Genomic DNA, 18,181 nt, shown 5'->3' with positions numbered 1-18,181 from the left:
CGCTAGGGTTGTCTTGTCATGTGTTGCGTTTATTTCGTTATGATAGAAAAATGTTACTCTTAATACTATGCAAGAAAGACAATAACAGATATNGTGAGCGACAAGGAAACGGTGCGTGGCGGACGCGCCGCGCTTCAGGCCGCTTGCTATAATAAACCATGCGCGGGACGCGCCGCGCTTCAAGCTGATTGCCACCCCAAACTATCGGTGTGCACTCACACAAATGCAATTCTCAGCTTAAGTTGAGAGGACTGTACCTACACGTACACGGTCGTTCGATTTGGCTGACAAAGGCAAGGATTACCATAACGACCGGTTCTGCGATGCCCGCATCCAGATACTTCCTGCGACCTTCACCAGATCGTCGGTCCAGCCTGTGGTTGCCATTTGATAAATTTTCTGCCCCAACGGCCATCAACTCTACGAGATGTGTGCCCCGCCCACTACCACTGTTTGATTTTAGCTATGTTGGTCACTTTGGGTTTCCTACGGATCTCCTCATTTCTGATTCGATCACGCACTCCTCTTAACTGCACCTTATTAAACTTCATCATCATCATCATCATTTCAGCCATAGGACGTCCACTGCTGAACATAGTCAAAAGTCAAAAGTCAAAAAGTCAAAATTCCTTTTTTGTTTAGACTAATAAATAGTTCTTACAAATCGTCATTTTGCTCTTAAGGAGCCTCTACATGTCCCATAATCTTTTTGCCCTACCAGCGCTTCGAGACCAACATTTGGCAAGTGCTGAGAAGAAGCGCCGCAACAAACTCAGTCACCACTGTCTGCCGGTTAATATAAATAAATAGAAATAGCAGTAGTAGGTACATTCGATTCAGGAGGGCCACCCCCAATGATTTCCACAATGGCCGGTCGGTGGCGGCCTGCACCAGCGCAGCGCCTTCCCACTACCTTTATGAGGTCGTCGGTCTAAACTTATTCTAAGCTATTGTAACGGTTAGCGTTACCGCTGATCGTTATCTTAGATCTAAATTCTACTTTAATTACTATTATCTACCTAAATAAATAAACTTAAATAATAATATATCTAAATCTACGTAAACTACCTAACTAAATAACTTAATTAAATAATTCATATTGTTCTACACTAATAAAATAAATAAAATAATAAATCTACAAGTAAACCCGCGCGAAACAAGTTGTTCAATATTTCTTTTGTTCTCTGTCGAGCGGGCGGACTGTTTTTTATGTATGCGCAAGCGACGCGCCTACGGCCGCGATGCTCCCGCCGCGTCTCCTAGTCCGAGCCAGAGCGTTAGTGAGCACGGACGTATCGCTGTCCGTCACCGCCGGACCCGCGATGTACATAATATCTTAAAAACTAAAAATGTAATCGCGTATTGGTGAACCCCGCTACCGGGTGAGTGTTGCAAAAGTATTTTTAATGACTAGATTTTATACTTGTGCTAAATGTAAGTGCCTAGCCGCCATTTTGTTCTTGATATGTGCTATCCATGTGCTCGGTGTCATTTCATACAAATTTCCTATTTCTATAACTTTTTAATATTATTATTTTACAACTTACTACATGATTAAATAAGTAAACTAAATATTTTATGAAATGACATCGACACGTTATGACCTTTAAATGACCTTGTTCGTACTGTAACGACACTTTCTAAAATCTATTTAATTTACTAAATTGAACTATTCTAATCTTATTCTACTGTTCTAATTATTCTAAATTATTGCCTACCTATATTGTTTTATAAATTAATTGCCTACATAGATATGCTAAATTATTTTCTACCTACATAATTTAATATTTTTGCCTACTTCACTTTGCAATCACTTTCACTTCACCTATTGTAATTCTGTTTGACTGCCACATCATTACATCACCATTTATTACCAAAAATCATTCCATCTGCTTCGCTAGTATTTTGATGTCGCAGTCAAACGGACAAAAGCTAGCAACTGCTTTAGTGTCCGCTTTGATTTGCAGGGTTCATCTTCACCTTCATCTTCTACGACTACCTACTACACCATGCATGGTCACCACTGCCGAAACTACCACCTGGGTCTTCAACCCGGCAGAGCTGCCTGCCGTGTCGGACGGCCCGTGCGCACTCTCTAAGTGGCCCTACACCACAGTGCGTACGGCCCTAACCGTCCGGCGTGTCGACAACTCTGCGGGCCTACCATCAAGAAGAACCAACCCACATCACCATCAATGCTAGCGAGGACAGTGGTTTGAATATACTACCACCGGTGACGAATCTCGTGCGATATGATAGTTAGCTCGTAACCCACACCCTTAAGGTCTTTTGCTCTTTAATCTAAATAAATTACTTGCTAATCTAAATTATCTTTTATTTCTCAAACTAAATCTAAATTCTAATATGTCACCTGGCTCTAAAGCTACTAACCGTGACATNTGACACTATTATCCAACTAATATTATAAATGCGAAAGTTTGGATGTCTGGATTTTTGTTGCTCTTTCACGCAAAAACTGCTGAACGGATTTTGATGTAACTTTACAGTATTATTGTTTATAACCCTGAATAACATATAGGCTATAATTTATGACGATCTGTGACAAACTAAATTTCACGCGGGTGAAGCCGCGGGCAAAAGCTAGTTATCCAATAATTCCTAAAACCTCTCTAAAACAATTCGATATTCCTAATAATTGAGTTGGCTTTCAATTTCAATTAAAATTCAAATAAATAACTTACTTACCTCCCCGAATCAACTGGTAATTTAAAAAATGAAAATTCGGTATTTAATGATGAGTTTAAGCAACCAAAATACCGACCAATTATAATACGACTTTTCCTGTTCACTCATTTTCGTCAATTTCGCAAAACAAAATAATATCACAGGCGGTTGACCGGCGCGTGACTCAAGCGAACCACAGCGAACGTGTGGCGAACGTCTGTCGCGCCACGTCGCGCTCGCATTCGTCCAAGACAGTCTTGCTAGAGTGGTGCCTATGTGTGCGTGGCTCGAGCGCGTTTAGTATGGAGTTTGTCTTCTGTTATATTTTGTGGCTAAAGTAACTCAGTTGAGCTTTTGGTATTTAACCCGCATGAGAGTAAACATGTTTTTTGATGGATTCTTATACACTTAAATATAATTATAAAGTATATTATACATTATAATGGATGGATGAATAATGGATCCAAGGCTAACTATATTGGAGTTTCTCCCTACCTGTCTATAAATTGAAAAACACGTTGATGTGGAATTATCAAAAAGTATAGCTAAATATTATCTTCTTTACCTCCTTATTATTGCTACGTAAATCGGTTTTCATAGAAAAGCTCACATTATGACGTCAGCTTCATTGTGAATATTTTATAAGGCTACTTATCATCATGGTAAGCCACAAAGTATGAGACAAGGTTTTTAATCTATTAAAAAAAAACGATTATGTTGTTGCGTTAACCGATTATTGAGTAATTCGGTATTTTTTTTAAACAGAGGTGCACACTCGCTTTAGTTTTATTAATTGTTAAGTATTATTGGTATTATAAACAACGTTATGCCTGCCTCTGTGTGACGTCCGTCACCCATAACCAGTGTGAGTGCAAGAAAGAAGATATGCACTGTTTTGTTATTACACCGCCTGCCTGCTACGAGTCTTTGCGCCGATAGGTAGGTATAGGCTGGGTTACGCCATCTTACTTTAAACTTTGACAAACGTCAAAATCTATCAAACTCCACACAAAAAGCACCGGTTATCGTTAAAGTTACGGTCAAAGTTAGGTGGTGCAACGCAGCCTTAGTAAAAGCGTACGTCCAGCAGTGGACTGCTCTATGCTGATGGATGATGAAGAAGTAAAAAAGCATACGTAACCACAATCTAACGTTTTACGGTTCATCGGTTAAAAACCGGGGCATACGCCGTAAATAACCGACGTCTAAAACCAAACTATTAAATTTTATTTACCCTCTCATCAGATGCTATTTTTATTACTTCCTACACAAGATACTCAAACTAAGAAGGCTCACATTATTTAATATTACTGGATTTATGACCGCGTAAGTTCATAAAATTCCAAAAAGTGTGAAACTACGGAGTAAATAAATAAGTATCACATTTTTACAACATGTACTATTAAAGGCCGGTAGATCTATTCTCTTAAATAAAACACTGGATACTCATCTTTTACATTATATTGCCTTATTTTAATTACAATTCATCACTTAACACAAAAGCGCGCGGCGTCTCCGCGTGTCCCTCTATTCTGACGTTTGATTCTCGTGTGACATTGACAATACGTCAATGTCACTATGAAAGCAGCTCATTGGCTATAACGATACCGCTATTTTAACGTTTTATATTTTTCACAATTAACAGTACATACTCACATCCCTCACTGGTCTGGTCTACGAAAAATGCACATCGTGCATGCAACAAATTATTGTGTAGGTATTGAGTAATTTAGGTTTTCCAAAAATACAGCACATTTTTCTTAAAAAACCTTCACGGAAAAACAAAGTTATGACGTCATTTAAGGGAATATAAGAAAAATAAATGAAAAACAGAAAAAAAATCATCCATACAAATTAGAAGAACGGTAAACACATTGCAACGAGATATTAGAATTTCAACTTAATGGCTAATGCCTACCGCACTTACTTAAACTTATACTAAAGAGTTCACTGTGGTTATTAATCGGAAAGTTTCGTGCAAGGATTTTCACAGCATCTAATCTTGTTTATTACTAAAACAAGTAAATGACTGAAAGCTGTTTAAATAGAGCCCTTCCAAAATAGGTAACGTTTTTAGGACATTTATAAATATCTTACGGGAAGGTCAGGGGCGGGCTTAGATTAATTATAAAATTGTGTGATACGCAATACTTAATTAAGAAAGTTAATATTGAAGCTGTATTTATAGTGATTTGTACTCGTAAGTTGTTTATTAATTGGTTTATAATTAAAGTTTATGGTTGATGACGTCAATAGTCGATTGATTTGTACACTAAGCTATTTATAATGTGACAAGCAATAAACAATTTGTATTTGAAAACTTTGAAATTGACTTATCATTTCATTCCAATGCTGGACATAAAAAATAACCGCCAGCCACCGCCAGCTATCTTCTTAAAGGATTCGGTTCAACGAGTAGGGGATTGTCTATATTATATGTTTGCTGATACGTATGGTCATTGGTCTTGAAGAATACCATGACCTTTCATGGGTTCTACGACAGACTATAACCAGTCCTTTACAACTTCAGCTTACTTTTGGACTATGTCCATTATTGCTCTTCTATCGAATGACCTCATTTCAGATTTTATCCTTTAGCGAGATTCCGAGCAAAGCTTTCCATAGCTCACTGACTGGCTCATGAAAGCAAATTATTTGCCAGAGTGCAAATTTGAAGCACCATAACGTTTTTATAAAGATATTTCAACAATGTGCTCTTTGATTGACAATTGATTAAAAATATTAAATCTTAGTTGAGGATGAAAAATAATGGAACCCTCGAAGTTCCATGATAAGTGGGTAAATATGCTTCCAAGTCCTATTTAGTTAAAAATCTAATTAATGTACTAATATTTTATCATGTAGAGCCTAGAACATGTTATATTTATCTCTTACTGCCTGGTTTGGATAATAATTATACCCCCAAAACTTAAAATAAGATGCTCACTAATAATAGCATAGCGCAAAAAAAGAAAATGTGGCCATTTTCTTTTCTTTTCACCACGGCAAAACACCAAGAATAAAGTTAGCGCGGCGATGTCGATAACCGAGTTAGAACGTAATATGATTGGGGCATGCACGGTGACTGCTTAGTTGGTGCACATACTGGCTGATATTTTCGAACATTGAATTGTCATTTGTTTTTAAAATTTAGAAGACAAAAATGGAACCCGCGTTGTTGACACTTATTTTTTTATTTTGTGCCAGTTCTTAATATAAACTTTTTTTCTGATGATATTAAATTGAAAAATTAAAGAAATAATCAAGGTATCTACTATGTGATGATGATACTACTCATAATAACTGTCTTTAAAATTGTTCAAATAAGTATTTTAATCGAATAAACTACAAACTTCACAAATCTCGCATGAAAAATTCATATTGCTTCAGTAAATCACTCTATTGCCGCTATCTCTCAAACACAAGTCATATCAGTGATATTGAAACGTTTAGGTAACTAAGCTTTTTTATCCAGATATTTTCTAGAGCCACTTTTTGTAAAAATCTTTCCTAAATAATCAAGTATTTACTTCATTCTTACGTTTTAAAATAACAATAAAGTTTCACTGTAATTGTTTAAAATAGCATAAAAAGTTTCTATGCTAGTTTCAATTAATAAAAATTACAGCATCAAACCTCCTTAGAAAGTATAAATTTTGCTACGAGTACCTATATCTGGCCACTTCAGTTTATTTTTTGTGTGTTGTCTTTTGTTTGCTGACAATTTATGCGGACTTTGGGCGATTGTGTTTTTTTATTATTTTCGTCATAACTTTTTTGTAATTGGTGCGAAGTTAGGAAAGATGTGAACACTTTCTAGGTTTTTTGTAATTGAAAGCTGTACGTCAATTTATTAGTTTCAACCACCTTTACACGTATTGATAGTAGATTACCTACTCAGAAAAGTAAACAACAAGCGACTTTCTTGTGAATTTTCTTCGTTATGTTTTGATGAATCTTAAATATTATTTTATTCTTCTTAGGATGCCCTACTCCATGCAATCAAGGAAGAATACGTAGAGGCAGTAGAGCTACTTCTGCAGTGGGAAGAAGACCACCATGTACCCGGTGATCCTTACGTAAGTACCTTTTATCTAAATATATAAAAGGAGAAACTGACTGACTGACTGACAGATCAACGCACAGCCTAAACGGCTAAACGTAGGCACTTGAAATTTGGAAGGGACGTAGCTTAGGTACCGTAGAGGTGCACTAAGAAAGGAATTCCCGAAATTCCCACGGGAACGGGAATTAGCGGGAAAAACGGGATTCACGCGTACGAAGTCGCGGGCGGCCGCTAGTTATAGTAGGTAATTAGTAGTAGATTTCGTCCAGAACTTTTAAAGAAAACTGTAAAGAATTCTCTAATTCCTAACAAACCAAACAATTTATTTTGCTTATTCAATGTTTAAAATACAGCGCTTACTGAATAGCACAGGCAATAACTGAGAATCGAAGTTACTATAATAATAATATTTATGTTTTACTCAAAATTAAGAGAATTATACATTTATATGGTATTTTATAACCTTAATTCCGCGGTAAAAATGACCCTTCACGCCACCTACTTATTGACCTTGCAATAAAGAGAAATGAGTTTAAAAACTAATTAGCAATAAATCTACCGGATCACCTATAAATTTTAACCCTTTCCAACGTTTAGTTGGGCCTTTGGGGCACCTACATTAGCTATGAAGAAACATTCAAATTAAAATATATTCACAAAGTAAGTAGCTAAGAACAAATCTAAAGAAAATTCTTGATCTTATTTTTTAGAAAAGGTTGTTTGTTACCTACTTTACCCCTTTAATTTTAGTTTCAACTGTTATGGGAGTTAACACTGCCGTCATTTACATAAAAACTTTCCTTCATGAAAACTAAATAACCATCGTTATACCAATTAGTTTGTTTGTCTCTTTTCATCCAAATGAAAAATAGCATCTTTCAATAAAAACAGCCAAGTAGGCATTTACCAACATATCCATAAAACTCAATAAAAACAGGGTATTTTTATGCTAATCTTACCTTCAATTTTATTCAAGTGGAAAAATCATGACGTCAATACTAGGTAAAATCATAAATATAGTTCTTACAACTGACGAAGGCGAGTGAGCTTTACTTGTGTATGTACGTGTACATGCACATAACGATAGTGTATAATGTCAATAATGTCTATCAAAACTCTTGAAAAACGAACAGTATCAAGCCACCACACATGTCACTAGCTTTCGTGAATTGCAACAACTCTAATGGTGCGTCCACACTGAGCGAACGGGCTCGCGCGGCACGCTAGTCATCCTGCTCACCCTGCTCTTGAGCCCGTTCGCCCAGTGTGGACACACCATAAGAATTTGTTATTCCCAACAGAGCTGGGAGTCAGTAGACCCTTCAGCGGCCACCTTCACGCCAGACATCACGCCTCTCATCCTGGCTGCTCACAGGAACCACTACGAAATCCTCAAGATACTCCTGGACAGGGGAGCGACTCTGCCCATCCCCCACGACGTCAAGTAGGTACAGACCCTTCATCATTCATTATCACCATCTTGAGTATACGCTGGTCATCCTGAGAGACCACGGGATCCCTCAAATGGTCCCTAATATCCTGCCGAACAAGAAAAACACGTTTTCCACCCCCACGGCTTCAAGTAGGTATCATCATTCATTGTCACCATCTTAGGTTCTTCACACCGCTTATCCTCGCAATCTCAGGGAACCACGATGAGGTTCTCTATTTCTCTAAGTTAGAGGAGTCATACTGCTCATCCCCACGACGTCGAGTACAGATCAAGTCAAGTCATTCATCTAGTCACCATCTTAAAAGTTGTTCACGCCTCTCACCCTAGTAGCCCATAAGGAACCATTGTGAGGCACTCAACATTCTCGTAGACAGAAGAGCTAGATGGTAATAGATACCTACTCTGCATCATTCATCTTATCAAAAACGTATGTTGTTTCATCACAAAAAAATTTGGTCATTCGTAAACTAGTGATTGGTGAGACTAGCTTCATGTCGCCTTAGAAAGATAGATCATATTAATTTTTACACTTTTTTGGGTCGTCCATTAATCACGTAATCCCAGCTTCCTTCCCGCTGGTAATAAATGGCGAGTTTTAATAACACAAAACCATAATTTGGGTCACAGGGAGACCTTTACGTAAAATATTAGATCAAGCATTACCGTGACTAAAATCCTAAGTAAATATTTAGGTTATCAACACGCTCTGCCAACGTGTCGCATGCTAAACAATACACAGCCGGTCTATTTTCAGTCGTATAACATGGGCTCAGAGTCAGGGCAAAGCCGTGTTAACGTGAAATCTCTAGATAAGTCTGCATGTTGATATAAATATTTCATTATCCAACAAAGTGGGCCTCTTCGATTCCCACAAATTCAATAAAACCAGTAAAAGGGTTTACACTAGCAGTGGCACGAGAGTCTTTTAAAACCTTCGTCGCTTGACTCTTTTTCCTGGCTTGGAATGCAAGTCATGAGTTTCTTTTCATAATAATGTGAAGATTTGAGCCATTAAGTATCACATCTTACTTGTTAAACTACTCGCTCACCCCACTATTCCTATGGATGTCGTAAAAGGGGACTGAAGAACAAATATCGGGCCTCCTCATTTCCTCAACCCGTCTGTCCAGCGTGGGAAATGAATGCTAAATCCTCTTTTTGATAAATCTGGCACATTAAAATGAATTACACTATTCATTAAAATAAATCATTATCTGATGATGATAACCCATTTAAGCTTTTCCTACTAGGACATGTCAAACTACATCCTCCTTACAGATGCGGCTGCGACGAGTGCGTCAAGTCCTCCCAAGAGGACTCGCTGCGGCACTCCCAAGCTCGTATCAATGCGTACCGCGCGCTCACCTCCCCCTCGCTCATCGCGCTGTCCTCAGCCGACCCGCTGCTGACTGCCTTCCAGCTGTCCTGGGAGCTGAACCGGCTGAGCAGGATGGAGACGGAGTTCCGGGTCGAGTACAAGGTGAGGTTTGACTCTGAGGCACTCCCAGGCTCGCATCAACGCGTACCGCGCGCTCACCTTCCTATCTCATCGCGCTGTCCTCAGCCGACCCGCTGCTGACTGCCTTCCAGCTGTCCTGGGAGCTAAACCGGCTGAGCAGGATGGAGACGGAGTTCCGGGTCGAGTACAAGGTGAGGTTTGACTCTGAAGCACTCCCAGGCTCGCATCAACGCGTACCGCGCGCTCACCTCCCTTAGCTCATCGCGCTGTCCTCAGCCGATCCGCTGCTGACGGCCTTCCAGCTGTCCTGGGAGCTGAACCGGCTGAGCAGGATGGAGACGGAGTTCCGGGTCGAGTACAAGGTGAGGTTTGACTCTGAGGCACTCCTAGGCTCGCATCAACGTGTACCTACCGCGCGCTCACCTCCTTAGCTCATCGCGCTGTCCTCAGCAGACCCGCTGCGGACGGCCTTCCAGCTGTCCTGGGAGCTGAACCGGCTGAGCAGGATGTAGTACGTACCTTTATTAAATAAACTGTTGTAAATTAAACTAAGCTTACCAGAATTTATTGTGAGTACAAAGTTTTTTAATCAAAAAGTTGCTGAAATAATTAGCTCCTAGCCCGGCTAACCCAAATGCAAGTAGCAGACCAAGATTTAAGTTAAATTACTTAAGCATTAGCTAGCATAGCTTACGCAGTTTTTCATAAATACCTATCGTACAAACTGCAAACTATAGGTACAAACTATTGAAAACTGCATCATCTATGCCAGCCATGCTAAAACTATCTTGGTCTACAACCCACAAAATAAGGTCTGACTATAACCACTTCTATAGGCACTGCGGCAGCAATGCCAAGAGTTCGCCACCTCCCTCCTGGACCACACGAGGACGTCCAACGAGCTGGAGATCATGCTCAACTACAACCCCTGGGACACGGACAGCTGGGAGCCAGGGGAGAGACAAACCCTGGGCAGGCTCAAACTGGCCATCAAGTACAAGCAGAAAATGGTAAGCGATCTTGGTAGAAGATGATAGTGTTCACATCAAATTATCTCTAGAACTGTATTCTATTCGTACTGTATTCTGTATTGTATCGATGTGTCAGCTAGTAGAGGTGATTCTCTTCATAAAGTTACGAAGAGAGCAAAAATAAAAAGCCGTACTATTGCGTTTATTCGAAAGTCTGACATCTTATTTCATCTTTTTTTCGTTTCAAGGTATAATATATTTCTTGACTGAGTAGGTTCCTATAGTTAGTGGAGCGGGGATAGGGTGTGTTTTTATTAGTGAAACTTAACCAGGCTTCAAAATGTGCTTCATAATAAATGTATGACCGACCATGACCCCCAATTGAAACTGTTAAGAATATTTGTTAAATTACATAGATCTATCTGTAGTCGTTATTTATCCCAAAAACAACACAACAATACCTATCTACATAAAACAGATGTTTTCTAATTGATGACGTTGACCATAAGTAAAATATGTACTTTTGTACCTCATCTAATTTATCACTCTCAAATACCAAAGAAAGTGGGTGTTTTTCTTCATACAAATAAACAAAAGGTGTCTTATCTCATACAAAGCCACACACAAGGATCAACAGGTCACGGCCTCCCGCCCTCCGAGTAAACTCCGAACTCGTATCTTCTCGTTTGCAATACAAACTATCTTTTTACCTAAGTCGCGTTCAGGAGGACACTGAGAGAAAAATACTACACATAGCATAGGTACTATGCCAGACTTGCAATAAAGCCAAGTGCACATAGACTTTAATTTTCTGTATAACTATGTAACACTGGGCCTTTGATACTTTGAACAATAATGTGCAATTTTGTTCATACTGTCTGTAAATCTTTTGCCAATTTTTTCGATTTGGTATCATGGAAATTAAATCTTATGCCTATTTTATATACAATATTTAGTACAGTAGGTAGATAATAATAGGAACTTAAATTAATAATGACATATTTTTCGCATAAAACAATAAAAATCCACTTAAGTGGAAAAGATAACGGGAAGAGTGAAAAACACCACCTCTCAACTTTAATAAATGCTGAAAATAGCTCTTACAATAAACGAACTAGTTTATCTATAAAAAGAACTTCACATTAAAGCAGTTGTAAGTGTATTCCAAACTTAAGTATGTTTCATCCGTCCCCACTATGAGTGGAAATGAAAATATACACCACGTCACTGGCCAAAGCACTGAAATATCTTAAACCTGCTTTCGCCTGGAAAAGTTATAAATCGTAATAAACTGAAAAGTGTAGGTATTTTCACTCCTATTTTAGAATTCCGTTTTCAAGCCGTATTTTTCATTGCATACGATCATAAATTCCATATCAATTTGTAAATGAAACACCCGCGACGATTCCTTTAGCGATATTGGTTTGTTTTGATAAGCTGATGCTTTATTTTGCAATGTTTTATTCAATCTATAGCTACGCAGAAGCTTTGCTATCGTCAAATAGGATGGTCAAATCCGATGGTCAAAATAATACTGCACAGGGCGGATTTTGTTTGTTAATTTATTATGGTATGTTTTATCTCTGCTAGCAATGTATTTTTCATTTCTGTAACTTTTATAAAGATACATTATTCTAGAAAGGTGCCAATACAAGCTGAAAAGAAGAGAAAGGTGCGGAAAAGCTGGCTGAGCTGGCTCATAAATAAAATTATAATAATGTTACGACAGACGCAGAAACAAAACGATTATGAAGTGAGGAATCATATTAAGGTTTCCATATGTCGTGTCCTGCGTGCCCAAACAACTGCACGCATTTGATGAAGGCTATTGACAACGCCATTCTTGTGGCGAAGTTTTGGGCCGCTGTGTAGGTTTGTTGTCGACACGACAAAATCAAAATCAAAAATATTTATTCAGAGTAAATAGACGGCTCTAGCCATATAATAGAGCTACTATCAGGAGTTATCAAAGACTTTTTTTCATACTGCAGGCGGAAGGAACTTTTAATAAGTTAAGTGTTGTTCCAGTTCGTAGCACATCCGAATGTACAACAGTTGCTGGGCGCGATTTGGTATGAAGGCTTACCAGGATTCAAGAGAAAAAACATCGTCGGGCAATGTGTTCAGGTAACCTTAAATGAACTTTGTGCGTCGAGTCCTGACACAGAGACAGCAGACTGCGAACTCAATGAGGGCTATCGTTTTTGTACTTAGCAGTTGGCACCCCTGGCGATTGACAGGACCTTACTCTACAGTGGCGCCATCTTGATGAGTGTAAATGCGATAGTCCTCCTACCACTTTCGCGCTCACCAGTTGGTACCACTGTGTTCGCTACTAGCAAGTGACAGGACCTTACTCTACAGTGGCGCTAACTGGTGAGCGCTAAAACGATAGCCCTCATTAAATGACAATTTATTAATTTCTAAACTACATATTAACTCAAAGTTTACAGCCAATGAAAAGTAACTTAACTAAACTATCTTAATTAACTTATTGGGTATCATCTAACTATCTGTTACTTCCAAGTAAGTTATTCATTTTTTTATACATAACTAGCTGACCCGGCGAACTTTGTTCCGCCTTAATGGCAATAAATAACGGGATAAAAAGTATCCTATGTCCTTCTCCTGGCTCTAAACTACCTCCCTGACAATTTTCAGCTAAATTAGTTCAGCCGTTCTTGAGTTATAAGTGGAGTAACTAACACGACTTTCTTTTATATAATAGATAACGCGTTTTTTAAACTTATTCTTGTCGTAGGTAGCGAAACTTGGTGTGATGTTTCCCGTGTACTGCACGATCTACATGTTAGCGCCGAACTCCGAGTACGGCCGCTTCATGAAGAAGCCCTTCGTCAAGTTCATCTGCCACAGCTCCTCCTACATGCTGTTTCTAAGTAAGTACTTATCATCATCATCATCATCATCATCATCATCGTCATCATCATCATTATCATCATCATCTAACCGCCTCTGTGGTCTAGTGGTAAGACCACCTGCTTCAGACGCAGAGGTCCCGGGTTCGATTCCCAGTGGCGGCAGATTTTTCTGTTCGGTTTGGTTGGTGGTAGGGCTTGTTCTAAGTCCGCCTGGCTAGCTACCACCATCTTACCTAAGTCTGTCGCCATAACAACCATGTTAACAGCATTGTTGTGTTCCGGCAGTTAGAGGTAAGATAGCCAGTTCCTCCGTGGTTGAGGATTTCGGGTGAAGCTCGCTTCCACCTTCGGCCTGATCATCACTTACCATCAGGTGAGATACAGGCCAAGAGCTTCCTCGTTGTGGATAAAAAAAAAAAATCATCATCATCATCTCAGCTATAGGACGTCCACTGCTGGACATAAGCCTCCCCCAATGCTTTCCATGTTGCCCGATTGGTAGCGGCCTGCGTCCAGCGCCTTCCTGCTACCTTTATGATGTCGTCGGTCCACCTTGTGGGTGGACGTAAAAACTTCATCATCATCAATCAGGTCATTTAGTCTCCACTACAGGTGCACGACCCTCTCTACTTTACCTCTGTATGGAAGGAAATGGAACAAATGGAGGACTTTAAAACTTCTTAATGCCACTTCACTTTCATTTAATTCGTCATCATTATCAAGTCAAGTCTCCACTGCAAGAGCAGGATTTGGTTTTATTTAAGGACATTTTCCTCGATTTATTTGACATTTAGAAATTAATGTATAATTTATTACTATTTAATTAATTTTTAGTCTGCACTCTGTATTAATTTTAACTGTGGAAACTTTGCTGATTTCTGTCCTATTTTTTTGTGTGATTATTTGTCTGTATATCAAAATTGTTTGTTTCCCTAATATAAATAAATAAATAAATAAATAAATAATTGAACTAATATTTTCTCCATCATCATCATCAAGTCATTTAGTGTCCATTACAGGAGCACGACCCTCTCTAATTTACTAGAGGCAAAAGAAAGATTTGACGTAGGTACACTCCCCAAACCAGTCAAAAGGGTTGGGGAGACCTCATTTTCACATTTATTTTTATTTTATTGTCGGCCGTTTGGTGTAGTGGTTCAGAACGGACTACTATGCCGAGAGGTCCCGGGTTCGATTCCCGGCCGGGCAGAAATTGAAATGATGAATTTTAATTTCTGTGACGGGTCTGGGTGTTACTATGTATAATATGTATGTATTTAAAAAAAAAAGTATACAAGTAGTATATCCGTTAAGCTAGCACCCATAACACAAGCATTAAGTTGCTTACTTTGGGGCTAGCTGGCGTTGTGTGAAAAGTGTCCAAGGATTTATTTATTATTATCTATTATTTATTTATTTATTTGTCCAGTTGCTTTTATGATTTAAAAAAAAATTGAGGCTATGTGTTTAGTTCTTCCCAGTTTATCAAACGTTTTGTTTCGATACAAAATGGTCCATTACAATAACACAGCACTCGCAACTTTTTTACTTTAAGCGTATTCAAATCGTTTAGTGTGCCTATTTTTCCTTTCGTCCTACGAAAAACTTAAAATATACAACAGAGCTCATCTCGCAATAAATACATCCCAAACTTGCAAGGATAAGGGCTAAACACAATGACACCATGCTACTCCACACAAGGGACATTCACTGGGGAGTGATATTAATTAACCTAAATTTGATTGAAAAGTTAAATTAAGTTGCGATGTAACAGGTACTTGTTTAAGAACAATCTTAACCTTAACCTACTTAAGTACCAACATTTGAAAATTCTTTAGTTTCTGATTTTATTACGTAGTAATTTCCGAAAAAGTATACAAAATATACGGAAGACGGTAGGTAGATTATATCAAACTAAATACAGCATCTTGTGAACGACTACTCGTATTTTTAAAAAGAATTAATGTTTCTCACAATTATATTTTAATGTTTGTCTCTGTTCTACATCAAATGATATTTTGTTTCACATACGTAAGCTTTAGTTTATTACAGTTTTAAGCTGCACTAAAAAATTTAAGTCTACGGTATGATATAAACTTGTAAAACTCATTTTATTTTTGCAAGTAAGCTTTTAAAGACCACCTTTACACGTGATACCTACTTAATTGTTTTTAAACATACAAGTAAGTAACTTCAAGAAAATTACTTATTTGGTAAATTGGTAATCATTTAGTACATAATTATAGTTGTTAAGTTTCAACGCAATAAGGTAGAGTCTACTTAGTTTGATAGGCTCTATAACTAGTTGTTTATCACAACATAAAATATTGTAGTTAACTACAAAAAAGGCATCGCAAAACTTTCCCAAATAAAAATATGCGTGGCTTAAAAACATATTGAATAACGCGGTTAATCTGTGATTGTTATCTTGCCTTAGTAAATTACATCGATACCAAAGCAAAAGAGATTACAAAAATAAACACATATCTCTTTTCTCAAATTTTATCTTCCAACTCCTAATTCCTGCTTATCGGTGATAAATCTATCACATATTCCTGATTTATCATATTTACTCCCACCCGCGGTGATTCACTGATCTTTGTTTGATCATTCATCATTCAAACTCAGTCATTAAGTGTGTTTGTTTTGTACAAATGATTTCGGAACACACACAGACTTCAAAAAGATCAAATTATTTTAAGAAGACTACATTTTAAAAGTTTACGATACGTTTGAATTTACTATCGTTTCCGAGATTTTCTTTGAACTTCTACAATTCTTTTATTTGTATGATTGATGCTTACAAATATCCGAATACATTATAATAATAAAGCATACTCTTGTGAATATTTTTTGCTTCTTTTGTGATCTTTGCTTTGAATACTCTATCTCTGTAATAATATTACGTTAATATGTACTCATCTGCAAAACCAGATAAACGATTCAGAAACACACAGATCACAGAATAAGTAATAGGTAATCAATAGTAATATGAATACTCAATACCTTAGCAAGATAGTAAATAAAAATATCAGTAACATACAATTTGTAGAGAGATTCAAAAAGATTCTTTTTTTAAGTCAGTTAAAATTATGACAAAGGTAAACATACGATTATAATAAGGATAGTAAAAAAGTGTTGTCGCTGTCTATTAGTTTTTGCTCACGTGAACTATTATTGAGTGCACTATACTCAATGCTGTCCTAAGCTCTAAGTAGAAAAGCATCGTAATTATTCATGACCTATGGGACTGTTAATCACTGGCACAGGTCAACCAGGATTAACCCCAGTCAAAGACTTGCTGAACTTCGTTACAAGTTGACCAACCTGACTCCTTAATGTGTTTAAATACCCATTAGTAAACTATTAAGAGAGTTATGTTAGAAACTATACCGATTTTATAACGTTTAGTAGTTTGAATTCTAAGTTTTGTTAAACATGACTTAGGCCTGTATTCTGAAATGATGCTTATAATTGAAATTCAAGCATTAATTCAATCAGTGCTATATTTTGAGTCACGTTTTGAGTTTGATTTCATAATACCTTAGGTAGGTACACCTATTTTTATCAAGGGTTGTAACCATGTAAATTGTCAAGAGTCCAGACAAAAAGGGCATTAAAGTATTGGAACTCCTCGAATAAGACGTTCAAGATAGAATCAAATGACTTTGCTTGATTGGGAAATCAGAATCAGACCCCGCGTAGCGTAATAAGGAGAGGCATGAGAAGAAGTTAATATCTAATAATAATATCTGTTATTATCACTTCAGTCAGGCGCGGATCCACCGTTGTGGGCACTGTGGGCATGCCCTTAACCCTAATTTGCTTGTTTTAATTATGATCTATTGATAAGATCGATAGGCATGTACTCGTATGTATGTCCGGGCATGTAGTGATCCAACTCTCAGTTTGCTAATTTTTGGTGGCTGTGCCCACTACCTTTTTTGAGGGCTGGATCCGCGCCTGACTTCAGTGTCTATTCCATTCCATTCTCAATTTCTCATCTCCCAAATTAATAACATAACTTCGAGAATTAAACATTATGGAAGCAATAAACTATTGAGTATTGAGTCATCATCATCATCATCATTTCAGCCACAGGACGTCCACTGCTGAACATAGGCCTCCCCCAATGACTTCCACATCGCACGGTTGGTAGCGGCCTGCATCCAGTGCCTTCCTGCTACCTTTATCATGTCGTCGATCCACCTTGTGGGTGTGTGGAGTATTGAGTAATAATCTAACTCTATGTTTTTCTTTCAAGTGCTGCTCTCCCTCGCGTCACAACGGGCAGAGTACCTGGTCCTGGAATGGTCCGGGATCCGCTGGCTCCAAGAACTGGTGGAGCATTGGAAGGAGCACGAGCGAGGGTCTCTACCGGGGCTCATCGAGTTCACCGTCATCATCTACATAGCAAGTAATTTGGACTTGTTAGCATGCTTCTTGCGTAGGCTTCTGTAGTTACATCAAGTGTTCTTAGGAATGGTCCACAGGCTACAACAGCTTTTGGTACCGTTCATCGTCATCATCTATGGGTATAAAAAGTACTAAGGTTGGTATTTGTTCATGTTATTTACGTATCCATAGTCTCGAGGAAAGTTACTTATAAATATCATCTTCAACCCTATGAAACGCTGCAACATGAGATGGAGCGCATGAAGAATATTT

The 18,181-nt window shown here is 38.1% G+C and overlaps 1 protein-coding gene across 1 annotated transcript in view; it reads left to right on the top strand.

The window, feature by feature from the left end:
* The window catches only part of LOC114354723 (transient receptor potential protein-like), a gene marked incomplete at its 3' end in the record, with an annotated part of 39,615 nt that extends 21,655 nt beyond the window's left edge, over positions 1 to 17,960 (top strand). The window contains exons 4-10 of the mRNA XM_028307263.1: positions 6,669 to 6,764; positions 8,053 to 8,195; positions 9,483 to 9,684; positions 10,500 to 10,673; positions 12,663 to 12,761; positions 13,396 to 13,531; positions 17,778 to 17,960. Of these exons, the coding sequence (XP_028163064.1) occupies positions 6,669 to 6,764; positions 8,053 to 8,195; positions 9,483 to 9,684; positions 10,500 to 10,673; positions 12,663 to 12,761; positions 13,396 to 13,531; positions 17,778 to 17,960 (1,033 nt within the window). The remainder of the gene's footprint in view (positions 1 to 6,668; positions 6,765 to 8,052; positions 8,196 to 9,482; positions 9,685 to 10,499; positions 10,674 to 12,662; positions 12,762 to 13,395; positions 13,532 to 17,777) is intronic.
* Between the last annotated feature and the right edge of the window lie 221 nt (positions 17,961 to 18,181).

Source organism: Ostrinia furnacalis, unplaced genomic scaffold, assembly GCF_004193835.3.
Source record: "Ostrinia furnacalis isolate ACB-3 unplaced genomic scaffold, ASM419383v2 OfSCF2155, whole genome shotgun sequence".
Lineage (NCBI taxonomy): Eukaryota > Metazoa > Arthropoda > Insecta > Lepidoptera > Crambidae > Ostrinia > Ostrinia furnacalis.
This window is presented reverse-complemented; position numbering and strand designations above follow the sequence as displayed.